Source organism: Gallus gallus, chromosome 1 (genome assembly GCF_016699485.2).
Source record: "Gallus gallus isolate bGalGal1 chromosome 1, bGalGal1.mat.broiler.GRCg7b, whole genome shotgun sequence".
Classification (NCBI taxonomy): Eukaryota; Metazoa; Chordata; class Aves; order Galliformes; family Phasianidae; genus Gallus; species Gallus gallus.
Genome location: NC_052532.1, coordinates 55,313,864 through 55,341,622, shown reverse-complemented (window position 1 = coordinate 55,341,622; position 27,759 = coordinate 55,313,864). Strand labels below are relative to the sequence as shown.

The 27,759-nt window shown below is 34.8% G+C and overlaps 1 protein-coding gene and 1 long non-coding RNA gene across 2 annotated transcripts in view; one reads left to right on the top strand and one right to left on the bottom strand.

Annotated features, from left to right (window-relative positions):
• IGF1 (insulin like growth factor 1) overlaps positions 1-15,265 on the bottom strand; it is a 48,385-nt gene extending 33,120 nt beyond the window's left edge. The window contains exons 1-2 of the mRNA NM_001004384.3: positions 15,015-15,265; positions 10,561-10,717 (exon numbers count right to left, since the gene is read on the bottom strand). Of these exons, the coding sequence (NP_001004384.1) occupies positions 10,561-10,717; positions 15,015-15,077 (220 nt within the window). The 5' untranslated portion in view covers positions 15,078-15,265. The remainder of the gene's footprint in view (positions 1-10,560; positions 10,718-15,014) is intronic.
• The window catches only part of LOC121109115, a 77,617-nt gene continuing 50,254 nt past the window's right edge, over positions 397-27,759 (top strand). Inside the window, exons 1-2 of the long non-coding RNA XR_005844038.2 lie at positions 397-644; positions 8,039-8,151. This is a non-coding gene — a long non-coding RNA (uncharacterized LOC121109115). The remainder of the gene's footprint in view (positions 645-8,038; positions 8,152-27,759) is intronic.

The window sequence follows — 27,759 nt, the reverse complement described above, 5'->3', positions numbered from 1 at the left end:
AGAGTGATAGATGAACTTTAAAATTACACTACAAATCTCTCATGTTGGTCTGTAGTGCAATTGCTGGATGTTAAAATGAGCGGTTTCCTGATGTGTATATTCCCTTTTCTAATCAGGCATAAGAAGTATTTATGGACTGCATAAGATAAATAATATTTACTATGTCTGTTTGTTTTGTTCTTATGCGGTTCTCTGATTGCTTTAAAATAATTCATCCTAACAGTCTGTCAAAATCCAAACAACCTACTAATTCTTACTCTCCTCACTGGTTTGGAAATTTTATCTGTTTCCAGTGAACTCATCACTTTAAAGGTCATGGAATGCAACTATCTTTGGAGTGGCCTATAGAGTTTCTGTATCGTCTTGAGTGAAGGGAGAAACCCAAGTGAGGAAGGTAGAGGGGCACTGGGCTGTTGATTCAACTCAGTGAATAGCTAACTACTTCAGGAAGGGTTCTTATTTATTTCAGTTGTGTATTTGCTTTTATAGATGATCTTAAAACATCATGAGTAGTTATAAATTAAATCTTCAAACTGTCTGATTTATCACTGAGTATCTCAAAGCTGTACTTGAGCATCATTCAGGTATCATCCTCCATCCTGGTACTTCATACATTTCAATGGAGAAATTGCTTCTTTAATGAGGTATGACTTTTCTGTTTAGATATCACTCTAGGTTTCAAATATTGTTGTTGTCTCTTTGTCTTAGAAAACTGCTGGGCCATGCACATTCATAGGACTAGGAATGAATTGTTGTGAATAGCAATATAAAAAGTTGCTTCATTTTTTGTTGCATGGATAAGTGCACCTTGTCTTATTATGCAGGGAATAAAATATGAAGGAGTATTACTTATTTTTCACATAATAAAATCATAGAATCATTAAGGTTGGAAAGACCTTTAAGATCATCTAATCTCAAAACACATGCAAAATGCATGTCTTTCAGCTAGAGATTTCAAGCTTTACTTGAATCTTACTGGGTTAGTTACAGTTGTACTTGTTTCCCAGAACATCACTCACAGTAAGAAAAATCCAGTTCCTACATGAGTGATCATCAGCAGTTAAGTTAGCAACAATATTTGATATGGATAAATAACAGAGACATAAGAAGCTATTCTTTTCGAGTTTCGGAGTAAATAATGGATTGAATTGAATACAAATTCCTACTTGAATGTTTCTTAGCAGACTATTACACACACAGCTAAGATAAAGGCTACAGAATAAAAGTTAATGGCCAGAGCATAAGCGATAAAAGTTTTGGCACTTACCCAATAAAGATGGGAAAATGCTTTTTTATTAGACCTTGGTAACTACAGCAATAAAATTATTGCTAATAGATTGCAGATAAAATGCTGCCTATAGGGTTTTATTTTTTAATAGGAACTGTATTAATACCATATTTTCATTATCAACACCACTCTTATTTATCTCTTATGGAGTATCCAGAGTGCTTCCTAAGGAGAAGCCTGACACCTGTCCTTTGAAGAGTGTATCAAACATATCTATTATGGGAAACCATGAGGCAGAGAAAGGACAAGTGGCAGCCCAAGCCTGACACAACATCCCTGTGTGGTCCTTATGAGCGCACCTTAGTTTAGGATGTAATGGAGAGTCCTTAGTCCACTAACTTAACTAACTTAGATGTGCAGTTACCATAGCTTCCTTATTTAATTCAGAGAAGAAGGAAAGGTTTGTGCTATGGCATATCCATAGCTTACAGAGAGCTCTGAAAGCTTCTGACTCCTTTCACTGCTGGTAAAATGAGCTCGGTAAGCTCCTAACTACACTATCTCATTAAAGAAGCTGAGAGTAGACGGAGTGAATATGAAGAAGAATCTCCTTATGTATTGGATCAAGCTTTTTAAAATCTTGATCCTTCAGAAAGGTTCAGTCTGTATGTGGATAAATGAAAATGATACCTTTGTCACAGATTGTCCAGAAAGAACTTAATTTGAAAGAGACTTTTGTCTGTAAGGAGGCATAAGCAACAATAGAATCATCAATATAAAATAAATATGAGAGCCTTTCTAATACATCTATTTTTCTCCATATGAATCACAGAGGAATAACATCACCAATTCTTCCTACATCTCTATTTTCCCTTAAAAAGAAGAGGAAAAAAATCAGCAAGAAAAGTTTATATTTCTGATTTTGAAAACATAAATAGGGGCATAATGCAAATGATTTTAGTAATATATCTGTTTTCATTTAGTGCCCATCGATTTAGAGTATAACGCCAGAAACAATTAGGAAAAAGCATAAGTGTTCTAAAAGCAAAGATGAATGGTGTTTTTGGGTTTAATATTAGCTATATATTTCAGAAATAAACATGGCTTTTATTCAGGACATGTATTTGCCAATAATACATCTGATTAAACTAGGAAAATTAGACATACTATCAGTAGCTTGCTCCCAAATTACACAAGAAGAAATTAGATACATTTTCAGTAGCTTGCTCTCAAATCTCTTCAGTCTATGAGTCACAAGATTCTTCCTGCCAAACTAAATATGTCTGTAAAAGGCTGGAAACTTTAATGGAAAGAAACATAAAACTTGAAATACGTAGGAAAGTTTTTTCATGGAAGACCTGTTGACTAGTAATTCAGGAATTCAGGGGTTGTAGAAACAAATTATTACATCTTACTTGACTACAGCAATTTCAAGGTATGAGGTATATTCATTTTAAACTTGCTATGTTAACCTAAAATAGGTGTCCTCATTAGCTTTCACGTAACCTGAAGTAATCAATAAAGAGTTACCAAAAGAAAGCTATTAAAAATTCATTGTAATAGTAGAAGCTTTTATCCAGTCACTTTCATGGGTCTGATTTAAAAGAAAACTTCAGTATATTTAATGTAAGTCTGAAAAGAAATCTCTCTACTGTAATTCAGGTGCCTTTTATACAGTACCATAAAACTGTCAGAGCTAATTAGGAATGTTCTCATCTTTTCAGATTACAACTTCTTCTCTTTACCATTTTCTCTACAACGCTTATATTTTTTCTATCATTTAAAAATATTCTTTAAAATATTAAGGTGTGAAGCAAAGAGTTTGTGTGTGGAATTTAATATTTTGTCCATTGCCTTAGTAATAAATGGCTGTTAATGAACATTCTGTTGAAGTCAACACAGTTTTCAGTAGTATCTACTTTCCTTAGAAGCTGCTGTTTACAGTGGCTGTGGGTATTAGTTTGGAGATAGAAATAGTTATGAAGCATTGTTAGAATATTCATTTTCTGAAAGAAAACCATTTTGTTCACAGAGCTGGACTGAGTCAGAATGGTCTGAGCCAACCCATTGTTTTTCTGCTTACTCACAGCCTTGCGTAAATTTATGCTCATCAAGAAACTGCGGCAACACTATAAACAATTAATTCTATAAATATATATATATAAGTCATACACTTTCAAGTCTGGGGGTAGGCCACAGTCTTCTGCAGAAAGTGCTTTAACAGGATGCTTTCTCTACTCCTACACTTACATGGGCATGTAAGAAAGTGAAAGGGTCTTCTTTGGCAGTCATTCTCTTACTCTGTAGCAGTTACATTTCATAGACAACAGCTGAATTTCAAAAATAAGACTGGAAATAGATAAATTCCCTGTAGAATTTAGTTTCCCATAGAATTTAATTTCTCTGTAGAGTCAGAGAAGAGAAAGATGAGCCCTATCAGGTATAACTTGATATTATTTCTTTGATATAGAGATGTTCTAGTTTTTACTAATAAAGGATTTGGTATGAGGTAAGTGAACATGTTACACTCTGTCTTTTAAGAGCACTATAAACACATTAGATTTGACTGTATTGGATACAGTTAGAAAACACAAGTGTCTAAAACTTGTGTCTCCTTCAGATTCAAGCTTACTTAAGGAATTCAAAGCAATTTTCTAAGGAATTCCAAAATAATTTTCCAGGAATTGGCATAGGAGAGGCAATCGGCTATTTAAACTACAAATTGTTCAGATAAATTTGGCAAGGTAAGCTTACTTGTCTAATACTTAAAGATTCTGAAAAGAAGATGGTATTTCACATTTCTCATTTTAGTAAAGAAAGAAAATTGATATATCCTATTATTCTGAAAGCTGTGGGTTAAATAGTGGCTAATGTACAATATTTTAGTTGAAATAGGCAACTTGCTTACAATGACAATGTAAAATTTTCTACTGGCTGGAATTACACACTGGTCAGCATATGTTGCTCCCCTTCAAAGGCTGTATCTCTGTTAAAGTTCTTGTTTTCAGAACTTCGTTTACTAATGCAAACATGAAATGTGCTTGTCACTTAACAATTAAACCCAATACTTGTGCTGTATCTTGAGTAATAACTTTGAATTAAATGTATCACAAAATAAATAATAAATAATAAAAAAAAAAGTATGAATTGAAGGCCTTTTCTTCTTTTTGACATGGAAGATCCTGCAGTTATTACAGCGATAAATTGAATGTAAAATATTCAGTTGCTCCATTTTTTTTTTTTTTCTGGTACTAATTTTTAGAATGAGAAATGAAATAACTGTTGGTACCCCTTTCATCTGTTATTATATTTTTTTCATCTGAGTACAACTTTATAAATAATTTCAGAGGTATTCTTTTTCAGAAAAGCTCTGAAATGAAAATAAATAGCTTTAAGTCTACTTAATTTTCTGTGGTGTGAGAGAGTTATGAACAGATGTGTAAGAGCTAAAATGCCAAATAAGCTTTAGAGAAATGGCTGTATGAGCTTCCTTCTTTGAATGAGTATGTGGTATAGATTACCCTAGATGCTCAAGTAGTTAATGGAAGAGGTTTTAAGTAAGAGGCTGTGGTTCCAGTAAAGTGAATAATTTGCTTTGTGACAGTTCCTGCTGTTGATCAAATATTGAGAATTCATTATTAATACCAGGACAAGTGAAGATGTCCACATGCACAGTTTTGGCATAAGATATGTGCCAGAACTGGAGTCAGCAATGGGTTTTTTCTTGGTATTTAAGATTCAGTGGAAAAGTAAGAGGGGCATCTATGCCAAGAATAAATGCTTGTCTTGCCAAGTGCTTCTTTGAGAGATTTTATCCAACATGAGACTAAACACTGTATTAAATATACATATAGCTAACTGCAGTTGAGGAATCAAATTTCAAATAACAGCTTTCTGTGATTTGAGACAGAATTTGAAACTTTGTCTAGTGCATAGATAAAAGCAAACTTAAAATGCACTAGCATCTCCCATGTCTAACACCTAATAAGGACATGTGTAAATTGAACTTCTGGAGAAACTATACTTACTTGGCTTTAGTAACCAGGACTTATTTCAGAGATATTTCAGCATGAACTTTTGATCAATGGCTTGCTTCCACTCTACTCAAAATTATAATTACTACTGTAGTCCCTCATGGTGAAAAGGCTGAAAGGTAGTGAAATCCTTAGGGACAGAAGAAGAACTAGTTGTAAAGGAGACCTGTACATACAGTCTAACTTTAGTCTGTGTTAAAAGCTAAATCCTCCTAGACTTGCTCTCTCATCTATGGATAGAGAAAGATGAATCTCTATGTCTGTTCTTAATGAGGTTGCTTAAGAATATTAACCCCACTAAACTAAGACTAGCCTTTTTGAGCACCTTCTAGTCATTCTTAACATGGTAAATAAGAACAAAATTATCTTAAAGAGGCTTATTTTCAGAGAATTTACTCAGTGATTACTACAGTGGGCAACATAGCATACGCCAAACATCAATCAGTTATTTGACTGTACAGTGACACTACTCTGGAAGCCACAGCTGTCTTCTGTTTTACAAAGGTGTGTCAGTAACTGTATCTATAGTTCTGGTTCCCTGAGCACTGACACTCTGGGCTTGGCTGAATTGCACCTTAGCTCCTTTCCAGGCTACAACTTCCTTGTGAGATGTAAGGAACCCGAGGATGATGAGCAGGGAATAGACTGAAATATTCCATGGGTGCAGGATGTGGACATGGATGGGGCATGTAGCCAAACCAAGGAACTTAAATTAAAAACACTCTCAGATGTTGCTGTGTGGACATAGCCAACACAACTAATTTTTTTTTTTTGTGCTAGTCTAAGACTGTCACTGACACTGTGAGCTCTGTCCACCACAGCTTTTCAGCACTCCATTCCTGTTCTGGTAACATTACAGTTCCCTTCAATCAGGGACATGCAGAGGAGCTAGTGACTCATAGTTCCTCCAGATATACAGTAGTTAAAGATTCACACTTGTAACATAGAAGCCTGTGCTAGGTCATTCTCCATTCTCTGAAGAACATGAGACAAACTGTGCTGTCAGGTTTCTAAATTCAGTTCCTCCTTTTCTGTGCAAATGATGCTTTAGAAGATTCAGAATCATAGAATGGCCTGGGTTGAAAAGGACCACAATGATCACCTAGTTTCAACTTCCCTGCTATTTGCAGGGTCGCCAACCACCAGACCAGGCTGCCCAGAGCCACATCCAGCCTGGCCTTGAATGCATCCAAGAATGGGGCATCCACAACCTCCTTGGGCAACCTGTTCCACTGCGTCACCACTGTCTGAGTGAAAAACTTCCTCCTAATATCTACCTAAACCTCCCCTGTCTCAGTTTAAAACCATTCCCCTTTATCCTATCACTATCCACCCTCGTAAACAGCCATTCCCCTTCTGTTTATATACGCTCCCTTCAGATATTGGAAGGCCGTAGTGAGGTCTCCCTGGAGCCTTCTCTTCTCCAAGCTAAACAATCCCAGTTCCCTCAATTTTTCCTCATAGGAGAAGACTCATTTTAATTCCTGAAGTTGCTACTCTGTGCTATAGCTCCAAATTACTATTGTCGTTTAACCTGGGCTTTAGAGGTTGGAATGATTGAAAGTATCCAAAGAAATAAGCAAGCTATTTCTTTATTGGCATTTGCATATACTGTTAGCCAAACTACTAATCATGTAATGGGAAAGGAAAATGCATATTTTCAAAAGAGAAGAAAGTAGATGAAAAGAGAATATAGTATTTTCTTCTTAAAGTAAAGTGCACTTGCTGGGATTTTTTGTTTGTTTTTTGTTTTTTACCTTAGGAAACAACATGAACTAGAATGAATGTTTGGCCATCAAATTCAATCAAATTCAACTTAAATGAAAAAAAATATATATATATATATTTTTTGACTGGTGTAAGAAGTAAATTATTGTGATATTTAATAGTAAATTTAACAAGTAAATTATTGATAGTAAATTTAACAAGTAAATTATTGTGATAAGACTAGACTATTTCAAACAGAATTTTCCCCCTCCTGGGTTATCTTTTCTGTGCATTTCCCATAATTTGTACTTTCATTTTTTCCTACATGTCTAACTTCAGCATTGTTTTGTGATGGCACAGTAGACCCTTCTCGGCACTAATGTTCAAATAAACACAACAGGCATCCCATTTTGCTTCATGACTGTTAAACGCAGAGTTTTTGAGAAATGAGAAACATTAACTGAAAGAGTTATATCTAAGTTGTATCTAGCCACCTGTTTTCTTTGGGAGGTTCAGCTGCAAGGAATAGCAAGCTGTGGCCAAGCTCTCTGTTTGTTGACTTCTCCTAGTATTAGCTGGTGCATGGGAACTTCAGTGGCCGAAGTTCAACTAGAGAGACATTGCTAGACACAAGATGGCAACAAACTTCATTAGTGAATCATAGTAGGGAAGAATCTGCTCAAGAAACAATGCTGGCTGGGGTTAAATGTGACCGAGGGAAAAAAAAAAAGATACTCTATTTCAGCATTTGTGCAGTGTTCTCCCCTAAATAACTTTAAAAAAATACTCCTTGCTAATCCACCTCTTGAAGAACGTATTAGAAACACCTCTTGACTTCCTCTTGAAGTCAGTACTTGTCTTTGTGTGTGGTAAGCAGCTTGGGCATCTCTTCAGAAGCTGTAATGAATTTCCTTTTATAACTAGGAAGTTAATTTTCATGAGCAGTGTATATAAAGAAAAAAACTTTATTCCAGTCCTAGTGGTAGATGTAGCTATATGGTTGTGGAGTAGTCTTTCAACATAAAGTATCACAATTCTTGAAATGAACTATCTTCATTTCCACCCACAGCTTCCAAGGAATAGTCAGAAGCTTTGACCTTGAATCTGAACCAGGAGTTCCACCTCAGCTAAAAGGTACATTTCAAGTCTCCAGTGAAGAAAACCTTCCCTCAGAACTATTTTGTGAGTAATTTAAAGACAAACATAATCATTGATTATGTGTTATGTAAAGGAAAAAGAAGATGAGAATAGAGGACTTAAAATACAATTTAAATTGACCTCCTCTTCACTGTAAAAGAAAAACGTTCACTGCATTTTTACTTCAGCAAATGATGTAGTCTTCTTAAAAGTACTGTTAGATTGAGCAACACTTAAACTTCCAATAATATGTTGCATTCTGTAGTACAGTTGATATGAGGTTCTGAAGCTGTTTTACCAAAAAACTTACTATATTTTTATTATACTTTAATAAATAAGAGGAAGAACATTAAAACAGATTAAATGGCTTCCTCATGAATCAATAGTAGAGTCAGGCATGGGACACACATTACTTGACACTCAAGGGCCCGGTATTAACTTCATAAATTTCTTGTTGCAGTCTGTTAATTACAACATTGTAAGACTTAACTAAAACACATTGGTCATTCATTTGTAAAATCTTCTGTAGTCTTTCACACAAGATAAAGTAGAACTTCATGATGTCAACAGTTATATTAATTTCAAGTAAAAACTTAGAATGTAAGCAACAAGAAATAAAACTAGAGAGGAAGCCAATACTGATGCCAGACAAAACTCAAGATTGCAGGGGTTATGAACTCCTTTAAAACTCCAGCAACCCATCCTGTTATTTTAAAGAAAGGTTCATCTAGCTCAGGGACTTTAGAGATTGGAAACAGGTTGTGTAATTTTAAAACAACTGAGATTCAAAGCAAAGACGATTTTTTTTTCTTTTTTCTTTTTTTTTTCCCGATAGTTAGCATTTGACATATATTTTTACCTTGAGCAACACAGTAAGTGCACAGAAATGTTGTCTGATTGTTTGGCAGTAGCAGCCACTCTTGCAGTAAGCAAGTGTGATAGTTCTCTGAACAAGCAGCATTTTGCCAGGAGCCAAATGACTGGAAAAATGCCCAAGATCCACACACAGTTAAAAAAAAGAAATAAAAGCTATGCTGTTCTAACAGTAAAGTAAATTGTCTCATTGTTTTTTGATGTAGAAAAAAAGAGGAGAATAAGAAAGTCTTCCTTTGAATTCCTTCAAATCACAAAGAGAAAGCATATGTATGCTACTCAAATAGTCGATTAAGAGTAACCTATCTGCTGACGACTGTAATAGATTGTAGTGTATAAGTGACCAAATAAAGAACTGGTAGAAAAATGAAAATTTCTTTCTGAGTGCTTTAATGAATTACTGCACATATATGAAACTAAGGCTTTCAGATTCAAAGGGTAAACTTTAATGAATGTCTGAAGAAGAAAATGAAAATATCAGCAATTTGTATGTAGAGGAAATCCGGATTTTCTGTAAATTCAAGGTCCAAGAGTCTGGATTTCCATTTTATTCCAAACAAGGAGATAAATTTTGAAATCAGTAAATCCATGAGTAGAAATGAATAGGAATGGTGTAGGGGGAAACTGATCAGAAAAATGAAAGTGAAATCTTGGAAGGCAAGAATTACTGGGATAAAACAAGGATTGAAGAAGTTTCTAAAAAAAAATTGTAGACTTTGCAAAGAATATGAAAATATGTAGGAAAATAAAAACAACCTTCAGTTAGATTCCTTAACCTAATGGCATTTGAGTACCAAGAGCTGAAAATTGGAAGTAGATTTCTATTATTTACATGTTGTATATTCTTGATCTTGATGGCACTTGTAAGGAGGTACTAAGAGCTTTGCACAAACTAAAACGCAGCAAAGGAAAGGTATTGTGATGTTTATTTTCCAAGTATAGATCTTGCTTCAAAAAGTTACTGGAGTACTAATATATACACTCTCTTACACACTTTATTTTATCTATTATCTGTACTGGAATTATTCTTTTTTATCTCACCATGAAAGCATTTTCCTTCACCTGTACTTAACTGATGTAGTATGTGGATACTTGGATGCAGTGCCTTTCTGCTTGCTGCCTTCCAGCTTTTCCTTTTTTTCAAACCAGATGTTGAAGATTTGTGTGTTTTTAATATGATACAATGTGTATTTAAACTATTTACGAATAGTCTGACTTAATAGGTACGTGCAGTTCTGCCCTGTCTTGGGTCTAGTGTGTCCTTTCATTCCCTTATTTTCAGTGGTAGGTCAGGAGAAGCAATAACATAGCAGGTGTGATAGAAGCAGTTGGTGAGTAGTTAAAAACAATAGTATGCCTGAAAAGTAAAATTCATCAAAATCTCAGAGAACTGAATATAGGAACATATCTATTCTTAACGGAGATTTAATGGTCATTGAAGTCTTGGGCATCTCTGAGATCGAGGATACTTGGTGGTACCTAGCAGCCTCGTTGGATGATTCCTATGCTTGCTTAATGCAGTTACAAACTCTAATGGATGACATGGAAAAACTTAGCAGTTGAATGAAAGGGTTGACTTACTGAAGTAGAAGCCTCTGTCTCCACATACGAACTGAAGAGCATCAACCAGCTCAGCACCACACAGTGTTTCTGGGCCGGCAGCAGCAGAACTGGTTAAGGTAAGCAAACACAGGCCAAGGTAGAAGAAATGAATGTAGGACACAGTGTGCATCTTCACCTGCCAAGGAAGCAAAAATACTGTGTCAGTTTCCCAACAGAGTCTTAAAAAAAAAAAGAATCCTGCACCTGCATAAACTGATAGTGCATATGTACTGTAATTTGTTAGACAATATATGCAGTATCAGGATAGACTGCAATCTACATATTCTAGACTTAACATTTGGTAAACTGATGACTTAATCTAGCAAGTATTCTTGGTTCACATTCACATGTAGTTAGAAAACCTTGCAGGAATTATGATTTATAGTTGCTCTTGTTAGAGGAGGATATGGAATGGTGCAGTAGAAAGATGAAGAAACCCAGGAAGTCCAGAATAGTTAGGGTAAGGAAGACTGGACAACCTTATGTTGATTTGTTTCTGCCCAGATTGGCTAATAGGGAAAATGACAGTTGTCTGTCAATGCACTGGGTTATGTGGAAATGGTATATAAGAGCTATTTAAACTTAAAAACAAACAAACAAACAAACAAACAAACAAAACCAACAGCGCTGTCAAAAGAATAAATGGCTGTTAACTAGATGAAAGGAAATTTTGCCCAGGAGGAAAAAAATAAATTATTAAGACTCTGTGGTTGTCCAGACACTTTAAGAATGAAAACATTAAAACAAAATAAAGTGTTTTAAGATAGAACTTGCTGAATTTACTGAAGAGTTTGTATGGGACCTTCTATAATAGGGGACTACATTCAGTGACTCTTCCAGTCTTCTGTTACAAGCAGGATAACATATGGAAAGATTCAAGACATTAAGAGGAGAAATAGTGAAGGAATCTTTCGTATTTGATACAAATACAGAAGCAGGTATGTTTTCTCTGTCTACTTAGTTCGGGTTTGGCTATGAGGTATAAATAGAGGTGATGCATGTTTCCTCAAACTTGGATGCAAAGCATTTATTTTCCAGACTTATGGTTGAAGTAAGGTTGATCCTCAGTGGGTGTAAATTTGCACAATTGTATTTGTCTACTTCCTTTAGTATCAGTTAATATCAACAGAAAATCTTACTCAACATAGCATTTTTTTTGAGCCCTAGGAAAATCTATTTCTATTTAGTATCAGAACAGTGAAGAATGTGCTTAATGCATTTTCTGACCTGATTTAGATCATTTGACAAAAATGCTATCTCAAAGGGTGTAAATCTGCATTTAATTTCATTCTATTGCAAGGTTAATTTTAGTATTGCAGTCAGGTAAGAAGTTATGAATCTTTCTTTTATGTACAGATAACCTTGGCTTAAAACTTACATTAGTAACTGGAGTAAAAAAGATTAGTATTTCCTGAAGTTTCTTTCAGGGACTTGTTCCTCTTATTTTTTCACTTCTGAAAAACTGATGAAACTGTCTATTGTCTGGTCATACGAGAGCTGATCCAGTGGGGTATTGAGCCTTCTCTTGTTTAAGTCAATAATTTGTAAGTATTCTTTTCTTCTTGGCAAGAGATCTTAGCATCTTGCTGGATGAGTCCCCTATTTCAGCTTAAGTCAAAGCTGAGTAAGAAAAAAGTCTATAAATAAGTCAGAATGTACCCCTCTGTTTTTCCTGATAATATTTCCACTGCGAAAATAACAAGCAAATCTAAATCCCAGGTTATATCATAAAAAGAAAGAATAATTATTTTCCCATTCACAACAGTCTTTAGCCAACTTTGCCATGGAAAAACCAACAAGCTTTAATGCATGGACATGACTTCAGTGGCAGATGGAGGAAGGTCACATCATAAATGAATGATAACACATGACATTCTTTCCTGTAATTATTCCATATCTTAAAAACACGAACTTCTTTTTTCCCTTGCCATATTTTTTAATTTTAAAGTTTAATGTTATGCACCTGTGGTTTAAAATGGTTCCTAGTTCTGAGGAGGTAAAGCAGAAAGCTGTTTAGCACAACAGGCTGAGAAGGCTGAAAGACATTATAAATACAAGAATGTTACATATTTAACAGTTTGTTCTTGTATAATATTTGGGCCAGAAATAAACATAAATCTTAGACATTTAACAATTTTTTATTTTTCAAGACTTTTCAGCTGGGTTACATTTTAAGATAAATATCAGCACTGGACTACAACAAAACATATTATCTACTGTTTTTCCTTTAATGGAGGCCAAAAAGGCTGCACAGTATAAACCACAGAGAATTTCTACACTTTATCTCCAAATTTAAAAGCAGTCAAGTACTTGCAAACAAGTAAAAACTTTGGAAGAGAGGAAAGATCAACATATTTCTGGGACTCAATTACTTTTTAAATTAAATGTTGTTGTATCAAAACTAATTCCAAAACATAGTTTAAGACTTTAACTTTACTTCATCAATTTAATTAAATACAACATTAGTTGATTCAATATGTTCATAGTTAAATCACAGTTCCCATTATGTCTGAGGAGAATAGTCTTAAGAAAATACAAAGTTATAATCCAATATTGCTTCAGGTCCTTTGCAAACAGGCAGAGTTCTTACAATGTCCCCAGTTTCACTAGAAAGTTGAGACTTTAAAAGAAAATGCATTGGCATGTGGGTGGGGTTTATTGAAGCATCTAATTACATTTGGAAATTGAATACAGGTTCAGGATGAGCCTGGTTAAACACTTCTTTTGGTTACATAGAATGACTGACCATATTTTCACAGCTGGAATTTCCTCTTTTTTTTCAGTAAAGTAACCAGCTTTTGCTGCATTCCTCTTTTAATAGTCCAGAAGAGTGGCACCACAGAAGAATGTCATATATGAACACCCTACATCTCTTTTACATCTTAAATCTTCCATATAAACCCACTTCTTCTAACAAGCTATCAGTTGGCACAAGTTGTGCATAGGAATTCTTCACATGCTTGGTCATTTTAATAACATAATGGCATTCATAATAATTATAAATATCTTGATGTGAGCAAAATTCTTATGGATAGTGTATACTAAAGGAAAAAAGTTATATTCATTTTGCTACATAGTTTTTGGATCTAATTACCAAGTCATAGTAAAAGTTTACAATTAGCATTTAATAACAGTATTCCCTAGCATTTACTGTATATAAAGAATATGTACTTCAGGATGGGTCAAGGTTTAAATACTGCTAATTTTGTTTAAAAAAAAAACAGGGCTTCATCTTAACCTAAATCAATATGTTCCATTGATTCCAAGGAAGCTTGGCAGGATGCATCAGCTGAGGAACTAGCACATTACTTTTATGTCTCTTAATGCTTTGCTCAACACTTAAAAAAAAAAATACATCTTCACCTTTCAAGTAGACTGGAAAGCATGCCCATTTGTACATTAAGAGAATGGTTTCATCCATTGCATTTACAGACTTGCTCTTTTGAACCACAGTAAGGAAGGGAGTTAAGTGTCCTTAAGTGTAAGTCTCTCTAAAAAAATAATTAGGCCCTAAAAATTAAAACAAGAGAATTCTGTCAACTGCATAAGTGTGCTTCAAGCCACTAAAGAGAAAAAGTTCTTGAAGGATATAAATTTGTTGATAATGGAAAGTTGAACAAGAGCCAATTGACAGAAAAAGAGGTCAGTGCACATACTGAAGCCAAATTTACCTAATGACAGCTTATATTAATGACTAGAAATTCTAGGGTCATAACATGAAACTTCATATGCAAACTTTCATGAATCAGCCCTCCCTACAAGAAAAAACTTGGAGAAGAACATGTAGGAGAATTTCCATTTTCTTAATATACAATTACTTGAGCTATACAAATATGCAAGGTCAGCAAGAGTTGCAGCTGGGTTCTAATGTAGAAAACAAACAGAACTTCACATTTACTGTTAACATATGAAAGCAAAAAAAAACCAAGCAAATGCAACAGTGCTGCCAGAAAATTGCTGCAGTGACAACATCCCTTAAAAGTTTCTGTGTGAAAGCATGAAGATTTTATCTCTGTGTTTAACAAAACTACAGAAACTTAACATGTGTACAATGCCCATTTTCCTATAAAAATCTGCACCTGCAGAAAACAGCTAAAAGTTCTTGTACAGAAGCATTAATTAACAATATAGACAATGATGTAGTTGGACCCTTTAATAATGACATAACTGAAATATTGTGAAGTTCTCTGAACAGAAGTGACATTTAAGACATGTATCTGCAATAGTTTACCCTTATACTTATCTATGTAATTGCAACTATTACATACAGCCATTTTCCAGATCACATAAAATTGCATGTTCAGCAATTTAGAAATAATTCTCAATACTAAAATAATGCTATTGAAAAGTGCACAATACTCTTCAAAGCAGAAGCAGACAACACACAGTAAAATAAAACTAAAAAATTATTTGAAATAGTAATAAAGATTTACCTTCAAGAAATCACAAAAGCAGCACTTAACTAATTGTGTTGAAAGACTGTTGATTTTTTCCATTGCTTCTTAAAAGTGCAAAGTCTGGAAATGAATTTGTTAGCAGTAATGATGAGAAAAAAGAAATCCAGAGAGATGTGAGATGTTGAGAGCAATGTCACATTTCAATATTGAGGACTTTATTCCATTGCGCAGGCTCTATCTGCTCTGATTTTAGCAGTGACAGTGAGATTTAGCAAACAGAAGAGGGATTTAGAGAAAATCCTCACATTTATCTACATTACACAGACACTGTAGACAGGAAACAGCTGGGGGAGCATTTGCCTTCTCTCTCTCTCCCTCTTCTGGCAAAGTTACCGAGTAAGGACTTTTTTGGGCATGGTGACAAATAACATCATACCTTTGCATTTTAAAACTAGAGCACAGAATCATATTTTTTCCCCTTTAAAAGAATGTGAATTAGTGACTGAGGGGTTAGCAGGCAAAAAAGCTTACGCTGCCACGGAAAATAAGGGAATGTATTCTGGTTAACTTTCGGGTGGCTGTGTGTATATTTGCATTTTTGTGTGTATGTGTCTGCTTTTCAAATAGACAAAAACTTCCATAGGTGAAGACATTGTCTGTATACCTTTATATTCCTGTGTACATCTGTGCACATTTCATTCATGCAGAGACACAGGTATTTTATTTATTTCATTTTTTTTTAACCTAGAGAGACAGGCAGGCAGTTTACTTTGTTTTAAATGCATCTTTACGTTATTAAACTTGGCACGCCTACATGCTGACTAACAATTAAAACCTCTGACTCTCTGTGCTATTAACCCTAAAATAGCAGTTTGTAATTTGCTAAAAGTAAAAGAGTTGTTGAGCACTGCTTGTAAATAGAGCAAAACAGCGCTGCGATCCTTTAGCAACCACACAGAAGTCATGCAATTTCCTAGAATTTACAGTACTATGAATGTAGTAACTCAAGTAGCCCAGCTTGAAGGGCTTCTCTGACTTTTATCTTAAATGCTCTCTTGTAATTGTAAGGAGATTTTCCTCTTTTTAGTAGCAATCTTCATAGTTACTCTTAATAATTTAAGTGACACTGGGAAAGAGAGAATTTAACTTTCTTAGCTCTGTAATACCTAACTTTTGCCTTTTTATTTTTCCTCAATTATGAGTATATTATAAATAACACCAGCTGGCCAGCAGCATGCTCTCACGGGTTATGATGTCATTCAAATCCCTCAACTGTGTTAGTGGCTTGCAATGTGCTCCAAGCCAGCTGTTTTTCTATTTATAATGTATGCTTGCATTTCAATACTTAGCTATTGAGAATAAAATTGAGATGCTGTTTTATGGATACAGTTTGTAGTTGTTAGCCTTTGATTTTGGAAGATGGCATTTAAAAGTAAAGGATTAATCAAGACTGCAAACAAATACCTGTCACAAACCATTGCAGTTGAGGTGCTGGCTGTATTCTATTATTGAAAATAATAATCAAGATCGTATTGTTGCAGGTCCTTAGTTTTCAGATCCACTTGGAACCGTATCATACTAGCCAGGCAGAAAGGATGTAGTTGGTTATTAGTATCCTCTATAAATGGCTAATAGTCTGCTCTGTGTAATGTTAAGGTGGTTATGGTTAGCTAAGCTAGCTCCTTGGAAGGGACTTCCTCTGATGTTGCATAATGGCAGAGTCGCAGGTAAGTTTGTTTAACTGGGCCAATACCAACTACAATTTCAAGTATACCAATGTGCATTTATACTGAACGCACAGTATTTTGTTATCCTGGTATATTTTATTGTTTCCTCTGTGATTCAGAGTTCATTGAACAGTGGCATGATTCTAAATATGCCTTGAGGATACCCCGAGGGATACCCCAACTTGCAGCACATATATCACTTACTTCACCAGCCTAATAGGAGAATGTGGGAAGAGCAGTACTAGAGATGGGTGCATGTACTGCTTCCTTTATCTTCCTAAATATTATAAGAAATCAAATCAAATTATCACATCCCCACTGCCAAGGTTCAAACCCTCATTTTACTCCTTATGGTGGCTCTCTGGGATTTTTACCAGGCCTCTGTTGATCATGACAGCAACACACAGCAGGAGGTGGAACTTTCGTCTTTCATGGCAGCCAAAGAATTGCGGTGTCTCTCCATAGCGCTGATCCTTCTTCTTTCAATGGAGCCACTCTGAACTCTGTACCTTCATTCCAGCCATACAGTTTAACTTTCTGAAACACTTCATTTCTGTTTCTTTGTCACTTTCAAGTGATTTTGTGAAAAGACAAGAAAACAAAGACAGATTTTTGGAAATAATTTTTTAGACTTGCTGTTAAAAAGGGCGGTACTTTTATTACAACCCATTCCATCTTATTTTTCCTAGGAAATAAAACATTCCTTAGAACATATTTGTCTGGGGATCACTGCTCTCCTGAAATACAGCTTCTTTTCTGATCATCTTATTCTACTCAGTATGGCAATCTGCTAATTACTAGAGATTTTTTCATTTCTTCCTGTTAAAAAGCTTCTAGTTAATAAACCACTTAGAATAAATTACTGTATGATTTACTTCTTAATGACTAATTGCAGTTACATATACACTTTTGAATAAAATGCACCTGTAAACTCCATAATGTATGGTAGTCATAAAAATAAAAATAAAATAAAACAACAAAAAAAAATTGGACTGGGTAGAATTACTCTAAATCAAAAGACAATAGCCTGAATATCTTCGGCTTCTTAACAGCAACCTGGAGCAATGTAACATCCACAAAAATATATGACGTGTGAGACAATCAGCAATTTGAGTTTATATGTTCTGATTCTCATATTTTGCACTTTAACACTCATACTGTATCATTAATGATGTAATGCTCATTTATTAGCTTTCCCAGTGAGGTCTGTTAAAAAAAAAAAAAAAAAAGCTAGCAAAGCTATAATTAATAAGTACTCCTAGTGAATATATTATTTCTTTTAAAATTATTCCTTAAAAGGTAGGGACATTGCCACAGTGCCTGAAAGGCAAAGTGTATACTGTCCTCTTGCCCTCTCCTGTACTGGTTCACTCTTACCTATATCCAGTTACTCATTATATGGAACTGCTGTTTCTTTTCTTATATTAGGATTATAAGTCTTCTGGAACCAAGGTAGAATCAGTAGAATAGATACCAGCTTTGTAGGTCTGAGAGCATGGTAGAAGTCAAGATTAAAGAGGACAAAAAGCTGTAGGTGAACAGCTGTTCTTAATTACATGAAAGTAGGCATGACAAGATTGTCTTTTATCATATTGTCTTAAAAACAGTAATCCTGCATAGAACATATACAAATGCAGTGAGATACAAGCTGATTGAACAGTACTGAATGTACTGTTCTCAAAAGCCAGAAGAACCTTTAGAAAAATATTGTCCTATCAATCTTCCCTTGGCCCTTCAGTTACCCACTTTAGGCTATTTAGCCTACTGATTGTATTGACTGGTTACAGAATTCATTTTGTTGCACTAATGGAAATTATATTTTTCTCCCCTCCTCTCCCCTCCCCTTCCCTATCTTTTCATTTTTTTGAGGTGGCAATCATAAAGCTAGGAATTAAAGGCAGTATTTTTTTGCCTAAATCTAGGCATCCAGTGTCATTTTTAGGGCTGTAGGATATCCTGCATGTCTTCCAGCTTCTACTACTGAAAGATATATAATTCCTCTAGGTCTCTGTGTCATATCTGCTGACCCTAGATAGATTTCTCGGATAGCTTAGGGCATCTCAGATGGCCTTCGGCAACAGTATTTAGGTAACTGAACCCCACCATAAGGTCTTATTTTGGCATGCTGATCTGTGATTCTTGTAAATGCAGCCTTTGACCTGAATATTACCTTTGGCTTCTTCATAAATAGAGATACTATATCTTCTGTCACTTACTATTTTTGTGATCCATTTCTGAAAAGGTTTTAAAGTGGAGAATCAACATTTTCATTCTAGCATAATCTGAATGTATATTTTTCTTATTTCTTTGATTAGTATCCAGCTCAAGGTCTTTTGGTTTGGAGCATTCTCTTTTTATTGACTTCATTAATAATCTTGCTTGCTTTTGGATAAGATAAAATGTTATTTACAGTGTAGCATTATTTCCTGAACACAGAAATGAATGCTTAGCTCTTACAGTCTCAAGTGAATTATTTACATGTTTGCTATTGGAGAAGTTTAGCTTTCTTTTCTAGGAAGCAACTTTGGAGAAATAGGTAAAGGTGAGTATTGTATGAATAAGGAATGTTGCACTGAAGTTAGAAGTAAGTCAGGTAGAAAAATCCTTTAGTTAAGTTAAAAGAAATTAGGAAATCAAGAAAGAAATAATTTTAGTACTTCATTTGAGCTAGCCAACTGTTTTTTAAAAAAATGGACAAAGTAAAAAATGAACTACCCCACTTTTTCCCATGGTGACCTAAGTAGTATCATCACTACATGAAAAACAAGGTACAAATTTGATGGGGAGAATAAGGATGTTAAATTCGAGCTGTCATTACAATGGTAGTATTGAAGAAAGACAAAGGAGAAGAGCAGTGCCATGAAAAGCAGTTTCTCTTTAGGGCAAAACAGGGAAAGTGCAAGTTTCCCGATTAAATGAGAATCAAGGAAATTGAAACCTTTTATGTTCACAGATCAAGAAAAACATGTTTCAAGAGGATGGGTGTGTGAGGACCTCAGCTCAGAGTTTCTTTTATGGGTAGAAGTGATAGAAACAAATGGTATTAGTAACAGTCAATATTAACCCATGGGTTCGTGAACTGAATGTACTGAGTAATTCTATAAATTTAATTTATCACAGAAATTAGAGTGGCTACCATTTTGAATATCCTCATATTATTATATTTTTTTTCCCTGAGATTTAGAAAGTTTCTGCAAAAAATAGTACAAAGCCAAATATTGATCTTACTTTCCTATCCAAATGAAACATACATCAATTTTTATATATACTGTTTTCGCAATTTAAATACTTAAGTAGATTCAAAAATTTTTTCTTTCAAAAATGAAACAAAACAAACAAACAAACAAAAAAACCCCGCACCACAATAACATCTATTATGGAAGTTACTTACTGATAATTATTAAGTGACATCAGATAATGTGTAGTTATTTCTGGCAAAATAAAAACTATAAAATATGAAAAGTAGTGTAAAATTAACAAAACTAACATGTCCAAACAAAAATGTGTTTCAACATTTTTTGAAAGGATAGTTTTTAGGGTATTTTGTCAATTTCTGTTCTGTGGGAAATTTTGAAATAGTTTATTCTGATTCTGAATAATCAAAATACCAGAATTTTCCATTAAACTGGAAATTCCCGGTTTCAGCCGTCTGTAGTCTTGTTCTCCCTTTCCCAATGTTAAGATCATCTGAATAGATCATCTTTGCTCCAAAAAGTTGTTTTTTTTTCTTATTTCTAAAAGAAACAAAAAGAATTAACAAAGATAGAAATTGAAAAATATGACTGCATAAGTGCTGTGCCTGCATACAGAGAAAGAAGGCAAAACAAATGGGAATTGCAATAGCCTGGGGAGTATGTATGTTTGACTTCCACTGCCACTTAAATGTCTGTGTTTCCCAGAGATACATGAATGGCCTTGGGTATTTCTCTCATTTCCTAAGCTTTTACTTCCACAAGTAGATGAATTGTGGAGATATTTGTTTTTCCTGAATGACCTCAAGGATGCATCTGTTGATCGTATGTTTTTGTTCAATCTAATCTACCAGATATATGAAGACTGTTCCAAAAGTGATGCCTCCTCTTTTGTTAGCCCACAATATGAGAGGCTGGATGTTGGTGGTATGGCAATACAGGCTGAATCTTGTTGCCCTGTGACAGATGGCAGCAGAGGGACACTGAGCAGTGAATGTGAGAACAGTGAGGCAGTGGGTTGTGCATTTCAACAGTGGTGACAGTGGGTCATTTCCACTGGTGCACATGTTTATGAGCATGATATGCAGGCTCTTTTTCATCGCTGGCAGAAGCGCACAGCCAATGGTGGTGTTTACGTCCAAAAATAGTGTTTTGTAGCTGAGAATTTTCTCTTATTAAATTATTGTTCTCTTTGTTGTAGTTTCTATAAAAATAAATAGGAGGTATTACTTTTTGAATGATGTACGTAGCTAATAGTATTTTTCCTTTTCCACAAATTATGCATGTGAATTCTAATGCCTATATATGATTTCTTTTTCTTTTTTGCTGCCTTAGAAAGGACTGTAAAAGAGAACAAATTGAATTTGTACATTCTGTCATACATTGGTTGCATATTTCCATGAAAACCAGACAGTACAAAAGCATGGCAAAAATATTTATTTCACATTCACCTGAAGAACTCTTGCATGAGTAACAATAAGGAATACTTATCCCTACTCTATACCTGTCTTGTATTAGAGATGAAATAAGATGTCTTTAAGGGAAAAGAAACAGCCACTTACTCTATTTTTAGTTTATTTAGTTTAATACTAATTCCGGCTTCTACAACATTGCTTAAGACTCTTTCTTTTGGGTTCAGTTCTCTTCACTCCCATGATTTACTACACCCAAGTGGCTTATCTCATAAAATTTATATATTGTTCCTTGGACTGAAGCCAGTATATTCTGCATCTTCAAAGACTGAGCCCCCCTTATCGACATTTTTCATTAGATTTCTTTCTTCAAACAGAAGATACTGATACATCAGTTACCTCTAATTTGACCTATTAGCTACAATGATCCTCAGATTTATTTTTATCAAAACATTAAGAGCTAATGAAAAATTAAGAGAAATCCATAAATGACCTCAGCTAACTTCTTCGAGATTTTGATCAACTATGCTTTCATTAAGAAACTACCGAATCATTTATTTAGCTATTAAGCTAGTAAAATTGCCAGAATTCTAATGACTATACAGAAAGAACCCACATAATAACAAAATTTACACAAATAAAAGCTACATTGATTGTTATTGATGTGTGCTTCACTGTAATAAAAAGATAACCGATGTCATTTAAGATCCAGCCTCCATCTATATATCCCTAGGATATAGCAACTATTTCTGCAACTGTAGTCCTAAGAAGTATTGGCTTGTCAGATGACCAAATCACATTTTCTTTTCTTCTTTCCAAATAATTTCTAAAATAAATAGTCCCTTGGACTGCAGCAGAATTAGGCCCTGCATTTAGAATACTAGGTGCAGATCTACCCTAACTCATCCATGGATTCCATAGTTCTGAACAATAACTGTTTAGTAAGTGCAATGTATTTTTCACCTTTTATTTTCATCAGCTTTTTTATTTTTATAGCATATGTTTTTAAGTTTTCCAAACAGTGATGGTAGCTTAGGTCATTAAGACTGTTTTTACAGTTTCAGATTTTGATGCATCCTGTATTTGAATGCATTGAAACAAATAAAATGTGTCTTACATTTCTAATAGATATTAAATACATCTGTGCTCAACCGTGCTGCTCATATTATCACTTTTTACCCCAGTGTTACACTACTACCTTGAGCCACTTGAGTGATTACTGCAATCATCTCCACATTTTCCTATCTGTAAAATAGGAACGAGAGTTCTGAAATACTTCGCAATGTACTTTAAGGATTATAGACAGAAAACAGAGCAAGCCACGCTATGTATTTTTTGGAAAACACTATGGTGGCCAGAGCAACACCTCTCTATATTTACAGGAAATGACAAGTTACTGTGTAGCACTGCACATATTATGTCTCTGTCATCTTCCAAAAGTGTTAAGCATAGCTGGAAGAAGCCCCAGCAGATGCTTCCTTTTACTCATTTTCTTATTTTTCCCTCTACGCTATCCACAAGTGTTCTTGTCAAGGACCTTCTTTGCAACTCTTTTTTTTTTTCTTTTTTCCACTGGAATTACTATTCTTTATCTGATGACAATATGATTAAAGTATAAAATTAGCGTCATAAAATTGTGTTATTTGTCATGTATAGGGAGCAGTTTAATTAATATACCTTACTCCATGTCTGATTTATAGAATAGTATCTTGATTCTAAGAACAGATTCATTGGCTCTAAACTTTGTTTTCAGTCCCTAAACCTGCACATGGGTTAAGCCATGCTCCTGCACAGGGGAAAAAAAAAAAAGTATGAAGAAGGAAAAGAAACAGCTGGCAGAGAGGCTACTGCCGGAATTGATTTCTAGTGGGAAAGAGGAAAAGCAGCGTTGGTTGATTTCTTTAGACACTAATTGGTGGTTGCCATTTAAGATTGCTAGGATTTATTTGAACCTAACTTTCCATAACTGCTTACTTTCCTCAGTGTTATGTAGAATATTTGTTAGATCTTTTTAAAAAGTAATAATAAAATAAAACCCCACAAATCTAAAATGTTTTGTCACATCCAAAACCACACAAAAAAGTAAGAAATCAGGTTTTATTGTCATGAAAGAGGGGCAAGCTCTGTAAGAAGTATCATGGGACAGAAATTTAGATGGTGGAGATAAACAAGACTCACAAGCCAACTGACTTAATTGTTTGGAATTTTAGTATTTTTCCAAAAGGCTGAGAGATGGAGTACAAGTTTACTCCAAATTTTGCTATCCATTTAAATGGAGCTTTCATTTTTCTGTATTTTCATTTTATAGCTATCACATCTTCAGTTTGCTAAATCATTATTTTTCTTGCATGACTTTTTTTTTTTTTTACATAGGGCATTTTATAGATCAAAGATTATCATTGCTTTTATAGAGAAATGTTGCTGTTGAGAATATTTCTTTTTATGGGTAGTAATATCATCATTATAGGATAGATCTGAATACTGGTGCAATTCTGAGAGGCTTCAATCAGTGGTTCAAAAAACTCCTTTAATATTTGAAAAATGTAGTGATGTGTGTGGCAGATTGTATCAGTAGAACAAAAATCTTTACTTGCTGTTTGATTTTAAAATTTTTTATTTATATATTTCTTTTTCTATCATTGTGTTTCTTGACTAAATAGGAATTATACATACAAACAACTGTCTACATGTACTTTGCAATGTTTGTGGTGTTTATTTTGTTGCTCTGTCACATGGCGAATGACTCAGATTTTTATCAAGACCAATAAAACAACATCTGATGCCATAAGTAGGCTTTTTGACAATGTCAAGTTTTGTCATTGGTGATGATAAACATTGCTGACAATCTCTCAGTTCTAAATTTATGAATCCTTTAATATTATCTGAGCTTTTCTTTACATGTGAAGTAGTTAGGGAATGTTTCTATAATCTTTAATACCAAATATACATGCTATTGACTCATGCAGAAATGCAAGTCTGAGCCAGATCAGCTCTGAACACAAAATCCTGTTTCTGCTGAACAAGGCATAGCAGAATTCAGGGCTGATTTTGTTTGTGTTGGTTTTAGAAGTTGGTTTTATGACGTTTTATTCTTTATATCATTACACGGATGCCAGCAGTTGTTATGTGAGTTGGCATAAAGAGTACAGGTAGACAATCAAAACAAAACCTGTCAAAAGTTAAGCAAATTTTAACAAGTACAGTGAGTTTCATTTGAAGCTTTGTGTCATGTAAACTTGGAGTTTTTTTTTGCATAGTATTATGGTTCTAAAACTGAATATACTAATCAATAAACCATGTGCCCTACAGCAGGATTGAAACCTACTGTCTTAGAATGTGTTGGATTTGTGACAATGGGTCACTTCCACTGGTGCAGATTTTTACGAATGTGGCATGCAGACTTTTGTTCATCATTGGTGAAAATACACAGCTAACGATGATGACAATGTAGAAAAATGGTATTTTGTAGGTGAGAACTTGCTCTATCAAATAGTGTTATCGTGCTCTTTGTTATAGTTTCCATGGAAATATAGGAAGGATTACTTTTGGAGCAACATCCATTGTGATTGCTGTATGTGATTTTATTCATATTAGAATGCCAGTAAGACATCCCGTTCAATTCTTAGCTCATACATGTGGAACAAGGTTTGTTTGCTTCTTTTGTCCCTCCCCTCAAAGTTAGAAAGAAAGATTTGCAGTTGAAATATCAAGCATATCATATATAAAAAAAAAAAAAAGATCTACCGTTGCACCTGAACCCTTTAATCAGCCCCCATTGTACACTCAATTTTTTCCCTGAATAAGGGAGAATTTCTTTGGGGAAAATTCTATGTGGTCATGTAATTATAGATTAATAAAGAATGGAATCAAGGCTACATGAGCAGCTACATGTTTGGCATTGCCCAGACCACTTTCGAGTCTTGTAAAACACCCATCTGAATAGCAAAAATATCATTCCTTGGGCTTTGAACATGATATACTTACTTCTTTTCCTCATGCTTCTCTCCCTGCCACAAAATTATTGCAGCTTCTCCATATCTGCACGGCCTGTGTTACTGTGGCCAGTGCCATACTTAACAGTGATGCTCTTACAGAGGCTATGTTTATACTTCACAGGGTGAGCAACTTGCACACTGCCTTTCTTTGGAAACCACAGCGAAGAAGTATGCATATTCAGGTTGTGACGCAAGACTCAGGATGTGGACAAGATGCACACCTGAACTATGGATCTTAGGTCTGCTTCTCAGATTCACCGCCCAGATGGAGTCACAGAAACCTCAGTGGCTAAACACTGTCTGGGAAATAGCCTCCAGTATTTTCATGTGGCTCAGTTTTCTGGAGGGATCAGTTGCATGACCTTGTGTGTAAGAACATCTGAAGTGATCCAGATGCATTGTGTACTGACCTAACTACTTAGTTAGTACTTAGTAACTACTACTGGATTTTCATGGCTGTCAGTGGGTCGAGACGGCAACAAAAGACTTTACTCTAAATACAGGAAATCCCTTCAGAGTTCAGAAGTCACCTGGCCTTTGGCTATCATATTGTTATATATGATGAACTAATGGAGGTGTGACCATGATTTACTTGGGAAGTTCTGTCGAGAATGTCTATCTGCTGAAAGAAATGTTTTTTAATGCATGCAATTATTCTCCATAAGGGTGTACAGGGAGGCACCGGTGTCAAAAGAGGAGGTTTGTAACAGATGTTAAATGATAGTTCCTAGGTTCCCGATTCTATCTCTGCAGCTACAGACGGTTATGTTTATCTTTCCTTCCTGCCTTGTAGTCGAGCATCATGCTGTACATAGTAAAAAAAAAAAAAAGGCTGTCACTTTCCAGTGGGGTCTAGAAGAGGAGACATTTTTAATATTGTTACAGACCCTTCAAGACACACAGTGTTTATAACTATTTATTAACTTATTTCAAAATGAATTTAGTCTGAATTTAATTTTGATTATGTGCAATATTTGTTTAAAAGACAGTGTTTGAATAATATGAAAGACAGAATCATTAAAAAAAGAACAAAACAAAAAACTGCTTTTCTATTCATCTATTCATCCAAACTGATTGGTGGCTTTACTACTTACAGACCTGTAAATATAATATATTTAAATGTATGCTTAAATATGTCAAATGTGGTATGAGTAACTAAATCTTTCCTCAAACTGACTGCAGGAACTGGCAAGTAATCCTCAACTTAACGAAAATGTTCTCAAAATCATGTTTTAAAACACAGTATCTTAAACTTGCATTATGTGAACATTTCTGGTTTCAGTTGATTCATGTGTTATAAGAACCAGCTGAAGTTCATGATGTAACCATGTTAACACTTTTTAATAGCTCTTTGAGAACACAACACAATTGTGTTAATGATAATCAGTTAAAGACTCTATTTGTTCCAGATGTTACTTTCCTAGGCAAAAGAAAAAAGGGGAAGAAAAAAAAAAGAAGAATTTATTCTGTGTCCCTGTTTAATAGCATCTACTCAAAAAGTCCTAATGCTAACCTAATATTTTTCTATAGATAACATACTATGAAGGCATATCTTGAATTGAATGGGAATTGTGAAAGGAAGAGAGATGCCTAGAAAAGCATTTTCTTTTTTCAGTCATGGGCCTTCAGTTCCCAGTGGCATACAGTCCCACACCACAAAATCACTATAATTGGCATGGCTGGCAACTCCTTCTCTCATTGTCAAACAGATCCTTTACAGTAAATTTGTAGGAACTCTGAAATTGAGCTAATACCAAAAGTATCAGAAGAGAAAAAGGAAACAAACCACACACAGATTCAAGCATAGCATTACATGACTGATCTTTGATAAACCATAAAATTAAGTGACCTATATTAACACGCACAAAAATAATATTTTTACTTGCTTATATTTCAAAGGCTTTTCCAGGAGAAACTTGCCATTCTGTGCCTTGTTGCCAACACTGAGTACATTTTACTAGTCTTAGATGGACATGTCCTGACTTGTTCAAAACGTTAAATAAACATTGATATTAAGGGTTATAACTTCAGGGAAGAAATCAAAACCTTTGTGAGGTGGTGAAATATTATATGTTTACATATTTTATGTAGCTTCTGTGTTACAGTAGGAGCTGGCAATTATTTTTAGTCATTGCAGTAGGCTGGAGGAAACGCCTTTTTCCAGGACTTACCCTCCTGTGTGAGAAGACATGGTGGCCCTTCACTCTCACATAAAGGAATAAAGTTATTTGTGAGTCCTAGATTCCTACAGTTATGTAGGAAATGTTTTGGAAATGGTTTCATACTAAAAGAGGGGAGACTTAGACTGGACATAAGGAAAAAAGCTGTTTTACAATCAGGGTGGTGTGGCAGTGGCACAGGTTGCCCAGAGAGATGGTGGATGCCTCATCCCTGGAGGCGCTCAAGGTCAGGATGGAGGGGCTCTGAGGACCTGATCTAGTTGTGGGTGTCCCTGT